Source organism: Primulina eburnea, chromosome 8 (genome assembly GCF_022965805.1).
Source record: "Primulina eburnea isolate SZY01 chromosome 8, ASM2296580v1, whole genome shotgun sequence".
Lineage (NCBI taxonomy): Eukaryota > Viridiplantae > Streptophyta > Magnoliopsida > Lamiales > Gesneriaceae > Primulina > Primulina eburnea.
Genome location: NC_133108.1, coordinates 45,083,272 through 45,101,441, shown reverse-complemented (window position 1 = coordinate 45,101,441; position 18,170 = coordinate 45,083,272). Strand labels below are relative to the sequence as shown.

Here is an 18,170-nt window from a genome sequence, read left to right as displayed (position 1 = left end):
TAGAATATTGTAATCAATGGTTCAAACGGCCGAAATTCTTGAACAATCCAATCAGACACCAAACAAGTTTGTTTTGTTCCCAACTCTCTTGAAAAAAGGAGCTCGGGCTCAGCTAGCTATAATATTTTTAGATGTGAATGCTAAACTCTCGAGTCTCCTTTTCTCATGCAAGTTAATCATCAAGAGGACCTCTCCCTCTTGAAATTTTATATTTATATATATAAATAATTTCGAAAAATTCATGCTTCGATAGGAGAATCCTCAACACACGAAATTTTGGATTCAGTTAAAAACAGTACAAATGTTTAGTACAAAATACCAGAGTCTTTAACTTGATAAAGTTACAATAAGTCTGATACAAAGCATCTCCGAATCGAGCTACAAGGAGAAAGAGCTCGTGTTGGTACCGCAACTGGAGAAGTAGTAGGCCCATGCATTGCGAAAAAAATAACATGGCCTAGACGTTTACAGGAAACCAAGGCAATCCAGGTTGAGAGCATTGTTTGGAATCTGGAATTGACACTATCGGTCCCAGAAATATACGCCACAAGTCGAGTATGATGGTGACAAGCATCGCAGCACCTAAAGCATCTATAGCTACACGAGGCAAATCCCATCGATCACCAGGTTTCTCGTCGATTCTGCTCATCACATAGGCTCGCATTAGAAGAAAAGTAGAGGTTAAAAACAATAAGATTTCAAATCCCTCATCTTCACCAGTAAGTAATAGAATTATGTATGAGACAGCAACAATGATTCGTTTTTACAGTTACAGCTTCTAAGAAAGTGTTGGAAACCATTTTCACAAAAGTTTGACTTCATGGAAGATGAGATAATAATTGTTTGTTCTATACTTTATTGTGTCTGCTATTATAGCTGCAACATCGGGATATTACAAAGACACGTAACTAGTTAACAAATGCTTAGCAAAGATATTGAACATGTGACTTGCTAGCTCTGATAACAAGTTAGAAATCACTTTTCCCAAAAGCTCAAACTCGTGTTACAAAATAATTTTATTTTTTAATTCAAGATTAGTAGAAGAACCACAAAATACGGCAGTAGACACTTGCGACAGTCAAAAAGTTGATGGTCTTCTACTACAACTTGATTCTGGTGACGTATTATTTATTATTCACTGGAGCTCAAGTGTAAAAATGCTAATAGGAGTCATAAGATGTCAATATTTAATTCTCCAGCAATCTTCAATTTTATTCTTTCGAAGGTGGCGGCTCGTGGACTTAATGTTTGAGTCACATCATCTGGTTCCTAAATTATTCTTGTCACCATTCCATTTTCAACAAACATGGCTATTCCATAAAGTTATTTCACACATACACCTAACTAGTTCCTTTGGTTTTTGCCCCCTGTACCTCACCTTCTATTCAATACCAAAATGTCACACATACACAGAGAGAGAGAGAGAGAGAGAGAGAGAGAGAGAGAGAGAGAGAGAGAGAGAGAGAGAGAGAGAGAGAGAGAGAGAGAGAGAGAGAGAAGGAGAGAGGGATCTTGGATATAAATTTTACCTCAAAAACATAGGGAAGCTGACAAAAAAGTATATTGCATAAAACAAGGAACCAACTTTGTACATGGATGCTCGATCCACAAATTTGTAATATGGAAACTGCATGCATCAAAGCAGGATGTTAAAATTAACAGGTATATAGCCACCAATTACAATTAATAAAATATCAGGCAGCAAATGAACACCGACAGAGTGGTATAAGGGGTGAGGTAGGAAAACTGAACAAAATTCTTTAATGGTGCGTGGGAGGATGAACATAGCAGTTTTAGGGAAAATTGAAATAAATGTTCAAAAAAAAATTGTGTAAGAGGGGATGATTCCCCCCGATGGACCCACACACACGAACACAACATCAACATTTTTGGCCAATGAAAAAAGGATATATTTGCAATTCATGTAATCCACTCACATTGGAAATAGCTACAGTCTCCAGATATGCTATAAAGTATGAAAGAGCCAGAATCCAGGCTGCTTTGAAAAGAGACTGTGTTTTCTCGGGCAAGTGAGCAATTGAATGCTGGATTCTACGAAGTGTCATATTTGATGACACGTGATAGAATAAGAAGCATACATGTGTGAGAAGGAAAGTGGTGTGAGGTACCTGCATAGGTTAATTATAAACAATTTTGAATAAGTAAATAACCACAAAACAATGAAAAATGAAAACATAAACTTGGTGGTTTTGGCTCACATTGTTCATTTTCCACGAGGGGAACGTATATGAGGCGCCCAGAACAGTGAAAAAATAGTGGGTCCAAAAATAATTTCCGACATAACTGAAAAGTATGACCCAGAGATTAGCCTGACAGAACAAAAAGATTTGCTGTTTTAGCAACAAAAATAGCTTAAACAATCATTGATATCAGAATTGGTAGGGAGAGGCCAAACAACCAGTAAAAAGATTGCAATAAAACTTTGCCAAAACAATCAAATACTAATTTGTCGAATTATACGAGCTGCATGGCAGCAAACAATTCAAAAGGTCCTGCCCAATTTGTACTCACTATATATTGAATCAGAGAGCCAGACTGGTCTCTTTGGTCAATTATTTAGATTTTACCAAAAAATCAAATTGATTGATCTATGTTAGATGGATTTCAAATATGAACTTGATTATTTTGGTATATTCAATTACATCCCCTGAAACAAAATTCATTTCATGCAAAATTCTATTAAAATTTTATATGTTATCATTCACTTTTAAGTTTTGATCTAATCAAGTTACCAACACAGGGAACAAATATTTTGCACACCATGAGTCTGACCAAATAATATCAAACAAACACGTGGGTTACGAAGCTAGTATAAGAAATTCACGAGGTTTCTTTTTTTGCACAGCAATAGTTTGTTCACAAGAAACCTTCAATAGAAAGGGGGAAAAAGCTTGTGAAAGAGCTTGAAACACAGGCTTTACACTTCATCCAGATCAGATTCATAAATCAAGATCTAATTCCATAATTTCATTCACTTAATAAAAAATGGGGCTGAGTATGAATTTTATCGTCATTTTATGAAAAATTATAGTCATATTCTTGTTTAATTAGGCACCTTTTGAGTGAATTATGATGTATAATGAATATTGGCGATGCTCATGTATGTTGACGTTCTTTTAACCCTTGATTATATTGACTAAGAGAAGGTAAACTTAGCAAGAAATATGAGAAGAAAGTGTAAAAAATCGCCTCATGTTGACTCGAGAGAAGAAATGCCCCACGAGACAGAGAGAAGAGAAAACGTTGACCAATAGCAGGCACAGAACTGTGTTGGTCTGTGGTTTGAATCATGCTTGAGAACAATGAAGCATTTGATATAAGTAGGATACTCTCTAATTATAAATTGCATCCTTGCTAGTCCTTTCTTTTCCATAGATCAAATTGGAACTTGATGTTCTCTACTTATAAATAGCATGAAATCTATGAGCAATTCTATTACCTTGTCTCACTGGTATTTATATGGAATGGGTGACAATATAATACAAAGATAACGATTCAGAACTTCACAAGAGTGTAATGGAGAAAAAATTGAAACTCGGAAAAAAGTAATACTTACTTTTACCCAATAACGATCTTTCCAGCATAAACTGCTATCAGCCTGGAAGAGTTGAGGAAAAACAAAATGTTTCACTCATTAACTATTTTAAAAGGCAGCTAAACTTCCCTGTTTTTACTAAAAGAATTTGTCCTGCCAATGGACCAGGTAAAATGATCTTTTAGCACTAATGGCATTTCAACCCTCGAGTTAAAACAATTCCATGTAATCAAAATAAATTGATTTAATCACAGGGGGTCGATCTTCTATTTACCTTCCCAACGAGAATCATTGGTATAATGAGAGCAGGGAGTGCTGAAACAAGTCCAAGAAATAGGTATTCCCACTCGGTGAAATTCTGAAAAAAAGAATAGGAGTGTTGATACAAATTGTATATCCGAGATCGCTAGGTCTAGTGACCACCAGTACACAAACTAAAGATCTCAAGCATCAAGAAAATAGTTAAAGAGCAACAAGACTACATATGGTCAGCTTACCGCTTTAAATCCAATTAAAACAATCCAAGGAAAATAATTTGTAGACCATGGATTTCAACCAAATGTAACTTCAGAAATTACATGGGCAATCATTTAATTGACTGAATCATGCATGGATGAAAATTGGTCTATCAATCTGTAACAGAGCATATATATCATATACAGAGAGGATCGCCAGATCAAGTTGTTATACAACATGCGACACTCCCAAAAGTTATCGCAAAATTAACAAGGAAAGAACTTCCACAGAGGGATAACTCTAGATCAACAAAAATAGTACAAGAAATAAGAAGAAGCATACATTTTAACTTAAACGAACAATGATATTCCTTTTAAATCTATTAGGTTGAACTATAATTTATAGATCCAAAACGTGAAATTCAAAGGAACAGATAGATCATGCAAAGTGAACTGATTGCAGTTCCAACATCCAAAATATTTAACCAACGAAAGCAATCGAATAAGTAGCTGATACCAGTGGTCAATGTACAATGAACAAGCCATGAGTAGATCAAGCTTTGTCACTGTTACATAACTTAGTGTTAAGGTGACTTTTCAAGAACAAGTCCACTACATAATCTTGAAATCTTAAAATTGATTGCAACACTTAAATCGATCCAACATTACCAAAATCCAGTCCCCAAAATAGTTCCCTCGAATATTTATTTCTGATCCATACAAGAATAATTCTTATTTCCTCCGACACAATAGTTGAATCCCCATTGTAGAGTAATCAGTGTTAAAACTAAGTCACCTAATAGATCAGCAACAATTTTACTTAGCAATGGACAAAAACAACAGATTTATTAACTTTAATTCGCATGTAGGCAAGACCCAAGTTACCTCATAAAGTTTGTAGGGTACAACAATGCCAAGACAAAGAGTGAGCCAGAAAGGAGTGTAGAGAAGGAAAAATACTTCACCCCATCTCTTGCTGGGGTCTTGAGCCAACCAAAGATTTGAACTTGAGCAAACATCCACTTCAGCACCTGTAAATTTTACCCAAATAATTAAGTTCTGTGAGTTAAAAACACAAACTTTGGGTTTGCCCATATATAAAGCTTAAAAAAGACTGTATTCGGTGACAATGGCACATCACCTCCCATTTTGTTTCCGATAATTGGATGCAGATTCAAAGAGGCTCAGTGCTATTTCGCACTGGATTGCGAATTAGGTGCTAAAAATAAACAAGAAAAAAAACTTTGTATCGAAGATTTTTTCTTTACGGCTGGACACGGGAGATATACAAGAACTGAACCACGATAAGACGGAAATGTAGGAGAAACATCGACTGATTAAAAGGACGAAGAACTGAAATTGGAAACGAACATTGGCTGGACGGTAAAATGGGTCGGGCTTGTTGGTCCGCTTTTTTTGCCCGGCCCTTTTACTGCAACCAAAAAAATTTGTTTAAAAAAAGTTTTATAACAATTGATAAATTATAGTGTTACTTGTGATTTTTCTTTTTAGAAAAGCAAAATTTTTGTCGTGTAACCATATAAAAAGATCATCCTATTAAATAATGTTACTATGAGTTATAACTAGAATAAGTTGAGCAATATAATTAAAAAAATTATTATTATTAGAAGATGTGAGAAAACTGTATTATATTTCAAAAAAGAAGTCGACTCAACACAAAGATTATGTTAAGAATCAATAGCACAAAAAACAACGTCAACAAGAGCTCATACCACATAAAGAAAGTTGGTTTTACACTGTCCAATCTGGAGATTGTTGCTTCACAATCTTCAAGTACCTCACCAGCTTAACTAACCATTCTAGCAATCTTGTATTTAATAGGATCATTGTGAGCTTTTAATGTTTGTATTCGATTGTTGTAGAACTTCCAAAAACGGATTATTTCAAATAAATTAATGAAAATATAAATTTTAAATTCAGAATACATTGAATCGTGATGAATGTTTTTGAAAACACTTGCATGACCTTGTTCGTGGTACTCACTCCATCATTTAAATAACCATCTCCTAAAAATATCACGTTTATCGCTCTATCAATACACGTGCATCAATTTTTCCCACACAAAACAAAAAGCGACTCGATTTTTTCAATCAGTAAGTGGGATAAAAGGGGCATACAACTTACAAAGACCATTTAATTATTTGATAAAACGTACGAGTCATTGTTATAATAAAATCTCATGATCCAGCAATGAAATTCATCACCTCACATTGTCACACCCTCCCTGGGGAAAAACCGAATACAAGAAGTTCGGGTTCAAAACCCACTATAAAATTATTCACTCGTTCAATCTAACGAAAAATTTTCATCGCCATCCACGGTAAAAGAAAGAGGTGACATTACGCTCCACCAGAGCCATATTTCTTTCCGAAAACAATCACCTGAAGCTTGTCGTACCCAGCAAGCACACCAGCACCGGCAATGGCACGAAGGATGTTTGTACCAGCACCCTTGAACAAAGATTTAGCACCCTCGTTCTTAAGGATCTGGGTGAATGCATCCATAGAGCTCTTGTACTTTACCACCTCACCAGACGTCATCATCATTCTTCTCCGAACTGTGTCAATAGGATAAGAGGCGAGACCAGCACCGTTTGTGATGAGCCAACCGAGGGCAAAACTGGCGAAGAAACTATCCTGTAATTGCACAAAAACAGGAAGTAAATGAGAAACTCTATTGAACAAAGCCCACAAACCTACCAATATATTGACAATCTACCCTCTATACTAAATCTATTTATTTATATTATCAGCAACTAGTATTTTCTTACACCAAAGACTAGCTACTACGGGATGCCAAATATGTGATATAGTCATATAGAAAATATTCTGACTCGTGCATTTTAACTCACGCCGTAATATTATAACCCATATCCTACAAAAGCCGTGTTGCTGTAATTACCGTGACAAACACACAGTACATGTGACGCATATGCAAAGAATGAAAAGATGCGTAGAATAACTTTTACCAAAACAATAACTAGCAACAGCTACATGGCATGCTAACCTGCAGAGATCCAGTCAGGACAACAGGTTTCAGAGAATCGTACATTCCGAAGTACAAGCCACGGTACACAATAATGCCAACACATGAGATGTTGAAACCACGGTAAAGACCAGCAATTCCATCAGATTTCAAAGTCTTCCGGTAAACATCAATCAATCCATTGAATTGTCTTTCACCTCCCTTCTTGGCAGCCTTGGAATCATTAGCAAGACGTGTACGGGCAAAATCCAAGGAATAGACAAAAAGCAGTGATGAAGCTCCAGCAGCACCACCAGATGCAAGATTGCCAGCAAACCATATCCAGTAGCCATCACTGTCTTTCTTGAAGTTGAAGAGCCTCTTAAAGTAGTCCTTGAATGCAAAGTTCAAGGCCTGAAACAAGTAAATACAAAAAATTATAAAGCAGGTCGAGGGTAATCAAAGAGCCATGCATATTCATTCCAACAGGTGCAAGAGATTAGGTACACCTGAGTAGGAAAGTAACGAATAACATTGGCAGTGTTTCCTCTCCATAATGATACAATGCCTTCATCCTGTATCGTTCTCTTGAAACAATCTCCAATTCCCTTGTATGGTTCGGAGAGCCTGCCTGACCTAATCATTTCACCCTGGTTCTGGATCAAAAGCTTCACACGCTCAATAGGGGCGGCAGCAGTTTTAGACACAGCAGCTGAAACTCCACCCATTAGAAAGTCAATAGCAAAGCCAGTGAGGCCTTTTTCAGAAGGAGCCTGAACAAACACAGGCGAAGCATTGGCAGGAATCACAGACAGATTTTGGGTGGCTTGGCAAGTCATAGGATACTGTAGTCCTGCGTTGGTATAATTGCCAAAAGAAAATTGCCTCCGATACACAGAAGGTCGTTCGAACCCCCCATAGCGAGTTTGAACGTCCTGAGACAAACTGGAACTAATATATATCTGGTTAAATATCTTCTGAGAAATAGTTGGATATCTATGTTGATCTGCCATTTCACTTTAAAACAAACTCCTGCAGGTACACAAAATCGATGCTCACCAACATATAAAATAAAACATACTAAATGACTGAACATATATGAGGTATGTCATTGACAAGGACATTATTTTCTTAGAGTTGTAGAATATCTATCAAAATAGTTCAAGAATTCTTCATTAGATACAGGGAAGATAATACACAATACTTGCATCCAGAGAACCATCCATGATGTAAAATGAAAGTGTGATCACACCTCATATACATGAAGCATTCCTTTGGCAAACTGATGAAAAATATAAAAATGTGAGCTAAAACCTCTTTGCATTTCACAGTAATCTAGGTTGTTAAAGACGCACCTGAAGCAAAAGTCATGGAGCTACCCCAGGAGGACCAATATCAAAGAAGTGCCATGAAAAGGTGCATCTACAAGACAATGTAGACATCAATTGAGGCACAAGGAGCAACACAGGTGCACCCTTGCTTGTCCTATTTTTTCCTCAAATGCTAAGATTTTAAGGACAATTGCATACATTAACTCTGTGAACTTCCGAGATTGTTGAAAACTTCCCACGGAAAAAATGATATATAAACTCATCATGTTTTTAAATCTTGAACACTATGTTTTTAGGGATATTGAAAATATGTGGAGTTGATAAATCATCTTTTTTCATTACTAGTTTTTTGCCATTTCAGGATTAGATTTCACATGAGTAATAGTGTATGCACTTATCTCTAGATTTTAAATGAACTTTCCAAAGCCCACCCTCCAACAAACTCCTCCAGCAATCGTGGCAAGCAACAGAATTCAATTTTTCTTTTCATATGGCTATTTAGGTTTTTTCCTTTCATTCGTTTTCTTATTTTCCAGTAAATCATTAGATCTAAGCATCAGAATTTGAATTTCTATAGATTGTGGTTTTTTGAATCAATTGGTTATGTTATACTCCATCAAAAATCATTTAATATACATGTGTGTGTCAGTTTTGTTGTTGTTTCCCTCAATGTGCCTCCCCTCCCCTTGTGCATCACGATCCAAGACTGATAATACCAAAATTTTACCTCGTGTTTGGTCTGGTAAGTAGGTCTTCAAATCTTCCAAGGTCTTGGGGCTGTGTCGCTGCTGAGGGGTTTCCATAGACAAAAATAGGGTTAGGGGGCGCCGGAGATGTTTCTGACTTGGTCTCTCCGATGCTTAAGTCAGTGCTCTGATTACGAATGCAAAGAGCAAAGTGCGATATATTAGTGATAAGTGAACGACAAAGTGTGAATCAAGTAAAACCATGACCAATTCATGGTATATATAGAAGCACAAGAGGCTAGTTACCTTGTTGGAGTATGATTCTTACTAGGGTTGAATCCTACCTGAGATAGGAAACATCAGATGGTAGGACTCCCTCATCATGGTGGCTAAACGCTTAATAATGAGGTCCGAGCCTTAACGGACAAGGTCAATTTTGGAGATAGGATTCGATCTACCCAGATGTGGCAATATTAAGGGGCATCGATATTACCTCATCTTTTTTAGTCTAAAAGTAGTTAGAAGTTTAAACTAATGATCTGGTCGGATCCGGAGCCCTAATCATTTTGTCATTTGTGCTTGATGTGTGTTTTTTCCATCCTAGTTGGCATAATAGATGTTTTAGATTTCAACCAGTGTGCCACATAGAGGAACGGCCGAGATCGTCTGACAGTTCGGTTCCCGAGGCGTCCGTACGTGTGCCCCTCCAAATTTGACCATTGGTTTCATTTTGATCGGACGTCCAGCATAAGACTCCTTCGAGTATAAATAAGAGCTTTCCCTCCTTCATTTTCACTCTAATTTCCTTCAAGTCGTTACCATGTTGATTTTTCGAGAGCTTGCCCGACCTGCCTATCTCATTACCGAACATTTATCATCTGACCCCCTTCAGTAAGTTTACTCAACCTTTTCAAGCCTAGGCTTAAAAATTTCTTCCTCTGACGAGTCTGATACACAAGAGTTAATAGACTTTCTGGATGTCCCCTCATCACAAATGGAATAGCCAGGGCCATCTAAGCCCATAAAAGAGAGGCCCGAGCCGAGCCTTTATAACTTGAAACCAAAATTTGGCTAAATAATACCGAGAGCCCGAGCAAGATGGTTGTTCGAGCTCTTATAACTTGAAAACAAGATTTGACCAAGTAATAATTTGAAATGATGATTATCCGGGCTGTTCGAATATTATACTTAAATAAATTGTTGTGTAAACGGACATGCCAAAACTCAAAATTGAATAAAGAAACGTGAAACATAATTTACTAAAATCTGAGCTCAAATAAAGAGCTATTGATCATGAGGCTTTTTGTGAATGCCACGTTCATGGATTTACAATGCCGAGTTGGTAGGGCTTTTGTGAATTGCCAAAGTTTATTGGTCATAAAAGTGCAGAGCTGGTGTCGAGCTGGTTGGATTTTTGCGAATGCCACATTCGTGAACTTACGTGATGCCGAGCTGGTGGGAATTTGGTGAATGCCACATTCGTGAGCTTATATTTTGTTGAAATGGTCATAAGTTCCGAACAGGTCGGGCTTTGGTGAATGCCACATTCGTGAACTTACATTTTGCCGAGCTGTTCGGGCTTTTGTGAATGTGTCAGGTTGTCCTGGCTTTTATACAAGTTTTCTGCTCAGGGGGCATTTTGTAAGATGGCTAACAAGTGTTGGACTTACATTTTACAGTATTGAATAACTTCACCACATCTGATGTTTCAGATATAACTATATGACCAAAACAAAAAATAATAGCTATTAACTCCGAATAGATGTATAAAAATGAAACAAAAAATAAAAGAGATAATAAGATTGACTGACTTGATGGGAGAGCTCCCAAGAAGTAGCATATTTTGAGAATGATGAGGATTGGCTCTTCTGATGATGTTGGTGAGCTCATCTAAGGATGGCCATAATGAATTTCTGACACCCCGAGCCCGGGATTGCGCCTGTGTGACTGCACAATGGGCCCCTATAGCAACTACTTCGTATTCGTCATCGCTTTACGAAAATGATTAACCCAAGTTGCTATATTAGTCCATTGTAGCACATTATAAACTCATTTTAAATCTTTAATTTTTAAAATGTGAGACAAGGGTATCACAATCACCCCTCCTTCAGAACACGATGTCCTCGTCGCGGCCTGACCACTCGATCCACCAGCGCCGAGAATCTATAGGTAGTTCCTAATTCCTACATGTTCAAGAGGTGGCTCCCGTCATGTAGCACTTTGCCTCGCAGGTTCAAGAGGTGGCTTTCATGCACGTAGTACTATGCCCTGCATAGCACTTATTTTCCGGTGTTCCATGCCGGTGACCGGCTCTAATACCATTCTGTCACACCCCGAGCCCGGCACAGGCCCGCGCGACTGCACAATGGGCCCTATAGCAACTACTTCGCATTCGTCCTTGTTTTACGAAAATGATTAACCCAAGTTGCTATAGAAGTCCATTGTAGCTCATCATAAACTCATTTTAAGTCTTTAATTTTTAAAATGTGGGATAAGGATATCACAGAACTCTTTCGAGAAAGACCAGGATGTGCTATTCGGAGCAAGACCAGGATGCGCTCTTATGTGGAAGAGCATGATGACCTCTTCTCCTGAAGACTAAAATATAATTACCATGGGCTATCTCGATCTTGTGCTCCCTTTTAGGGCTTTTTCCCTCGCAGGCTTTTCACGTTCGCCATTACTCCTAACGTTATCCCACCCCTATCTCAATTAGTACCAAGTCTTATAAATCCAAGTACTTAAAGGTCTTAGGTTTGAGACTTGGGGAGGCGAAAGAAACCACTGCCAGAGGTGGGATAATGCTATGAGTAATGGCGCATGTGGAAAGCCCGTAAAGGAAAAAACCCTGAAAGGAAGCCCAAAATCGGGATATCCCATGGTGATTAAAATAAAATCTTTCCAGAAAGATCTAGGCACTTTTGTGGAGGACCAGAAGCCGTTCGAAAGAAAACCATAAGCTCTTCCGAGGAAGACACAGATGAGTTCTTCCCATGAAAACTAGAAACTATTCCGGGAAAGACCACGGGTTTTTCCGTACGAGACCAGAAACTCTTTCGTGGAAGACAAGGGGCTCTTATGTGGAAGTTCAGAAGTTGTTCTGAAGAAAACCATGAGCTATTCCGAAGAAGACTAGGATGAAATCATCCCATGAAGACTAGAAACTATTTCTAAGAAGACCAGGGGCTCTTCCATGAAGACCGGAACTATTTTGGGGAAGAATAAGGGCTCTTCTGTGGAAGATCAGAAACTTTTTCGGGGAATACCAGGTGCTCTTCCGTGGAAGATCAGAAATTGTTCGGAGGAAAACCACGAACTATTCCGAACAAGACCATGATGAACTCTTCCTATGAAGACTAGAAACTATTTCGGGGAAGACCAAGGGCTCTTCCGTGGAAGACTAGAAACTCTTTTGGGGAAGAATAAGGGCTCTTCTGTAGAAGACCAAAAACTTTTTCGGGGAAGACCATAGGCTCTTTCATGGAAAATCGGAAACAGATCGGAGGAAAACCAAGAGCAATTCCTAAGAAGACCAGGATGAGCTTTACCCATGAAGACTAGAAACTACCGGGGAAGACCAGGGGCTCTTCGTGGAAGACCTGAAATTTTTTTGGAAGAATAAGGGTCCTTTCAGGGAAGACCAGAAACTCTTTCGAGGAAGATCAAGGTCTCTTTCGTGAAGATCAGAAGCTGTTTGGTGGAAAAACAAGAGCTATTCCGAAGCAGATCAAGATGAGTTCTTCCCATGAAGACTAGAAACTATTCCGGTGAAGACCAGAGGCTCTTTCGCGGAAGACCAGAAACTCTATTTGGGAAGACCAAGGACTCTTCTGTAGAAAACCAAAAGATTTTTGAAGTAAAACCAGGAGCTATTCGAAGAAAGCCAGAAGTTGCCCAAACATTAGTAAAACAAGTTGAGTGATATTGAGAGTCATAAGGCCGTTTGGTTGATTTATGCATCCACCGATGTTGTTCTTCATAGTTTTTTCTTTGTAGTGCTCATCCTCATTGATTTTCGCTCCTAGGGTTCCTTTGGCCTCAAATTATTTTCTTATGTTCTCTTTGATTTATCATATTATTTCTTTCTTTTCAAATTTCCCACGGGCGACATCAATTGATGATACCAATATTTTATCTCGGGTTCGTTCTGGTGAGCAGGTCTTCAAATCTTCCAACCTTTGGGGGACAGGTCGGTGCTGAGAGGTCTGCACAGACAAAAATAGGGTAAGTGGACACCGGAGATGTTTCCGACTTGGCCTCTCCGATGCTTAAGTCAGTAATCTGATTATGAATGCAAAGAGCAAAGTGCGATATATTAATGTAGAATGAGCGAGAGAGTGTGAAAGATGTAAAACCGTGACCATTATCTGGTATTTATAGAAGCATGAGAGGCTAGTTATCTTGTTCGAGTAGGATTCTTGCTAGATTAGAATCAGATGGTAGGACTCCCTAACCATGGCAGCTACTCTCGCCTTATCTCGTGAGATTTAATCAGATCTCATATTTATCAGAATTTTTGTCAACTGACGAAGATGTCTTCATATTCCTTAACGGTCTTCATTTTCATGGGCTTGGCCATTAATATGCTAGGCCAATTTCGGAAATGGACTTGAATCCGCCCAAATGTGGCAATTTTAGGGGCATCAAAGACCTTAGGTGTCTTGTAGAATGTCACGCCCCATAATCATAACCCGTCAAATTAAAAGATAGATACAAACAATCATTGCATAAATCAAACAAGAAACAAAAAAGTTCCAAAAGTTGACTGGTGATTATAGATATTAAGAAGTAAAGCTAGCAAGAGCTAATCTCAGTACTGTAACAAACTTAGAGAAACCACAGGTCAAGTACTAGCACAGAGTTGAAAACATAGTTTCGATAAGTATTACCAATTAGAAATAAGCAAAACGAAAACAATAAGAAAAATGATGTATAATAGAATAACAAAAGGCAATATTTCATTTGTTATCATGTCTGTGTAGGGATGTGAACCATGTAGTTCTTTATATATTTGAACAGAAAATAGTCATTTAACTAATTACTATTAATCAACTCTAGTCCACATATTTGAGTGTCAAGATTATTCCAATAATTAATTACCCAAAGACAATTATAGTTCTCTAATTATTTTAAGATAATCAACTTTAATCCTTTTATCCGATTACAGTCAGAGTAAGTGTTTTACTTGCATGGATTGTAACATTTTTAAATGCAACTTGACTTGTAAAAAATTAAAACTAGCTTCTTAAACAAATAAACTTCAGTAATTTTGATAATTGTATGTAAGAGCAATAAAATCAAGAACACTATAAATAGATAAAAGGTCAAACGAAAAAACAAGTTCCATAAAATGGAAACTAGCGTTAGCCAGAACGATTGATGATATTTTACAGCACGCAGTCATTTCCATTTCCAACAGAAGGTCAAAACGCAAACACGCCATTACCTCTCTCACAGAGCAAAACAGCGAGCAAAATTATTAATATTATCAATCTACCACGAAGCATAAATTTCTACGTGAATCAGTGAAAACGTAGCTGGATCCTAAAAAAAGAAAGAAGTTGAGATAAACTATGTACAGTGTGATACTGCAGTTAAATTGGAGCGAAAATTTTAGTTACCTGCATTCACTCGCCTCGGTACGCGGGGAGAGAGGAGGAGAGACTTGTAGTGTTTTTGTGGAAATATATTCTTATTTTGAGTTTGAACTCATTTTTAGAAATTATACCGGAGGCCCTCAAATTTTGCTATTTTAGTGCAAGCCGAGCCATTTTCCATTACGCCTATTCTGCGATATCATATCACACGAATAAGGCAAGTTCTTGAGTTTTTCGAGTTATTCGAAAAATATTTGATTTATTTTGAAATTATTGATCTCAAGTGCATTGGAACTTTTTTTCGAATTAAATTCGAGCTAAATTATATTGTTTTATAGTTCGTGAGTTTAATATTTTATTAATATATACATATATATATATATATATATATATATATGTACATTTCAATATTTCATTTTGTACATTTATTGTTTGATTAATAATTCGTATTGATAGTTTAGTATTTTTAAATATTTTAAGTTGAACTCGTACTCAAACTCTGATTTCAACCATTAAAGACTAAAATTTTAATTTAATAGTAGGCTCTCGTTGGTGGGAAATGAAAAAATATATAATTTTTTGTCTAATTTAAAGTATCATATTTGGCTTATATTTTATATTTCGAAGATCGATGGAGGGCATCCATATGCTTCTCGATGCTTTCGTGTCCGTCTAATATTTTTTTTTAGAAAAAACAGATAAATAGACGCGATGACACATGTTCCCTCTAACTTTGCCACTCAATTTCACACATCATTCATGATAAATTAAAATTTTAAATTGCAGGTGTATATAAGACAAAAACAATAAAATATAAAGATGCCCGTTTGCCTAAAAGATACGAAGAAGTATTTGGAAGAGAGGCATTGGAGATTTAAACGATTCAAATCGATTTTTGTAAAAGTATAAAATTTGAGCTCAGTTCGGTTCAAATTGATAGAGGTTCAAACTCGATTTGAGTTTTTATCATCAGAATTGAGCTCGACTTGTCTTGAAAATATTAAGGTTGTGAATAACTTGAGCTCATTAAAAGCTCGTTTATAATGTTAATAAAGTCGGTCTCGAGTTTGGTTCGTTAATAGCTCGTTTATTATGTTTAACAATTCTGACTAGAGCTCGGCCTATTTTCGAGCTCGTAAAGCATACAATTGAGGTCGAGTTTGAGCTTGTTAAAAATTAAATATATCTATAATAATTTAAAACCAGACATATAAATATAAATTCATTCATAAATAACCAAAACGACAAACATAACAACTAAAAAAACATAAACTCACTATATTATTGAAGATCCCAAAATACTACATCTAATATCCAAATAACAATAAATTACATCACCATAAAATTCATTATCAAATATGTCTCAACACAACAACAATAAAATTATAAATTCGTTATCAAACACGCCATACACTGAGACCACCCAATAAATACCATGACAATAATTTCGCCCCTCCAACACTTCAACTTCTTAATAAACCTGGTATGAAAGTAAAGAGGAGGTTAGAAAAGTCATTAGAACAAAGAATTGCAAAACCATCCCCAATAACATCTAGATAATATATTTGAATTTTAAAAACAAATAAACTTCATCAATTCAATGACAACAAATTATGAGAGTTCTTGATAGTTGATGCCAAGTACTTTAAAATGAATCTCTTTTAAGCTCCAAATTTTCTTTTTACATACAAGTACAAAAACTCAAGATGTTAGACATAAATAATCAAATTTAATATAACACAATAAATTATACATATAACACATTATTCATAAATGCACGATTAAATTAAATTAGATATCGATTTATTTACTTTTTTCCTCTTGATTTTGTAATGGGCACGCAACCAATCTTCTGCACAAAACAACATTTGAACTATCTCTACTCCCAAATTTGCATGATGTGGGTCAATGACTTTACCACCACGCTGAAAGTTGATTCAGAAGTCACGAAAATTATTGAAATTGATAGTACATGCACGTCATCTTTTACAAAATTTTAGACTTTTGACAACACATAAAATTCTTGATCACTTTCATAAAAAACAACTTATCCCTCAAAGTATACTTCAAGCTCAAACTTTACTTGCTCCACACTACCAACATTCTCAATATTGTACCACTAGAGCTTTCTTTTTTAATATCACCTTAAACTCTTTTTCACTAATATTTATTTTGTGAGCCTCAACACATTCATTATACAAGTTACACAATGTCTCACAAACTATAACAATATGCTTAATTGCCTCAACTTCATAATAGATATCTGGAAAGCACCATTCAATATAATTCATCTTATTTCTTAGATCTAATATTGACGCTATAGAAATCAACATGTTACAATTACCCCTAATAGTTATCAAATTTATTCCTCATCTTTCTAGTCGTATCTGCCATAAAACTGTTTTCACCCGCATTTGTATTATTCAACAACTTTTTTATGTTATAGACTTTAGGAAAGAACAAATTCGAAGTCGGACATTCTGAACCTGAATGGGTAAATATTAGATTCTCAAAAAATAAACAATTTTAATAAGGAACAAGTTTCAAGTTGGATATCCATTCATTACCTGAATAGTGTGGGTGACTTCATTAAATTTTCCAGGAAATGGACAAACTTCACATACCTTCTCCCAATCCTCGTCACTTGGCAAAGAGTTATAAGTAAGAATTCCTTGTTGATATCATTGAAATAGATCTTTGAAATCCAAAGAAGTAGACAACATGAAATATGTTGCATTTCACCTAGTGTAACAATCCTTTATAAGTTTTTTTTGAAGATAATTGCAATTGTTTTGTGATTCCACTTAACATATTAATACGGTGCTCTGAGGCAGATATGTTGCACACGTTGAAAATTAAATTTTGGATCTCTGAAAATTAACTAGAATTGATTAAATGTGCAATGATAATTTTACTTCAGTTTTTGATTGATGAGTTGTGTAGAGGCATTTTAGGATGATTTTTGTTTGCTTTTGTTCATTCTTCCGAGATATTTAACCCATCTTCCATTTTAACTGGTCGTAGATCATGGCTCAACTTCCTTAATCATGCTCGGACCAATCTCTCAAACCGCCTAATTCTTCTAACTTAATGAACTTTAACCTATTGGGCAATAAATACTTTCTTTCTATTGGGTTTCCAATTCATATATTTCACCATCTATTTTATTTTATTTTTCATGACCAACAAATGTTCCCCTAGGGAATTGGATGATAGGCCATTTTGCCTATATAATCATCAATTCTTTTAGCTCAATCCAATTTTATTATATGGCCCAAAACTCAAGTCTTGGGATCAGACCCAAAATCCACAATTGGACGGATGTTTCTGGTAGAGGAAGCTAAAGAGAGAGATATAATCCCCAAACTTTAATTTCTTCCTCCACACCGCTCATGTTTCATTCTATTCTTGATTTCAGTCGTGCACTCAACACACTCCTCTGACTTCACACTGCTATTCAATCTCATCGGCCAACTTCTATGAAATTTAGCACAAGTCCAAGTTCACTCTCTCAATTAATCTTTCAAATTCTATGGCAACATTAATCATCTACCTTAAAT

The 18,170-nt window shown here is 36.3% G+C and overlaps 2 protein-coding genes across 6 annotated transcripts; both read right to left on the bottom strand.

Moving 5' to 3' along the window:
- Window positions 1-179: 179 nt before the first annotated feature.
- LOC140840282 (cycloeucalenol cycloisomerase) lies at window positions 180-5,353 on the bottom strand. Its single transcript, XM_073207572.1, has 8 exons — window positions 5,153-5,353; window positions 4,897-5,042; window positions 3,831-3,914; window positions 3,578-3,619; window positions 2,220-2,330; window positions 1,938-2,129; window positions 1,530-1,627; window positions 180-641 (listed from the first exon to the last, which is right to left on the bottom strand). Exons 1-8 carry the CDS (start codon window positions 5,157-5,159, stop codon window positions 458-460), a joined length of 864 nt encoding a protein of 287 aa, XP_073063673.1. The 5' UTR covers window positions 5,160-5,353; the 3' UTR covers window positions 180-457.
- A 799-nt stretch (window positions 5,354-6,152) lies between these two features.
- LOC140840280 (ADP,ATP carrier protein, mitochondrial-like) lies at window positions 6,153-14,794 on the bottom strand. Of its 5 annotated transcripts, XM_073207567.1 has the most exons (7): window positions 14,635-14,794; window positions 9,055-9,200; window positions 8,352-8,418; window positions 8,249-8,278; window positions 7,506-8,028; window positions 7,039-7,410; window positions 6,153-6,668 (listed from the first exon to the last, which is right to left on the bottom strand). In XM_073207567.1, the coding sequence occupies exons 5-7, from the start codon at window positions 8,007-8,009 to the stop codon at window positions 6,372-6,374; spliced, it is 1,173 nt and encodes a 390-aa protein (XP_073063668.1). In that variant the 5' UTR covers window positions 8,010-8,028; window positions 8,249-8,278; window positions 8,352-8,418; window positions 9,055-9,200; window positions 14,635-14,794; the 3' UTR covers window positions 6,153-6,371. The 5 variants fall into 5 exon arrangements, with proteins under 5 accessions (XP_073063668.1, XP_073063666.1, XP_073063667.1 ...); XM_073207565.1 differs by lacking the exon at window positions 8,249-8,278; XM_073207566.1 differs by lacking the exons at window positions 8,249-8,278; window positions 14,635-14,794 and adding an exon at window positions 9,320-11,394.
- Window positions 14,795-18,170: the final 3,376 nt, after the last annotated feature.

Excerpts from the sequence above, each read along its gene's own strand:
- LOC140840282 (XM_073207572.1), bottom strand. Across the intron at positions 2,130-2,219 it reads CCTCGTGGAAAATGAACAAT|GTACCTCACACCACTTTCCT; the intron begins GTGAGCCAAAAC and ends TAACCTATGCAG. Across the intron at positions 1,628-1,937 it reads AGACTGTAGCTATTTCCAAT|TTTCCATATTACAAATTTGT; the intron begins GTGAGTGGATTA and ends TGATGCATGCAG.
- LOC140840280 (XM_073207567.1), bottom strand. The coding sequence starts at position 8,009 with ATGGCAGATCAACATAGATATCCAACTATTTCTCAGAAGATATTTAAC. Across the intron at positions 7,411-7,505 it reads TTCGTTACTTTCCTACTCAG|GCCTTGAACTTTGCATTCAA; the intron begins GTGTACCTAATC and ends TACTTGTTTCAG. Across the intron at positions 6,669-7,038 it reads TCCTGACTGGATCTCTGCAG|GATAGTTTCTTCGCCAGTTT; the intron begins GTTAGCATGCCA and ends GTGCAATTACAG.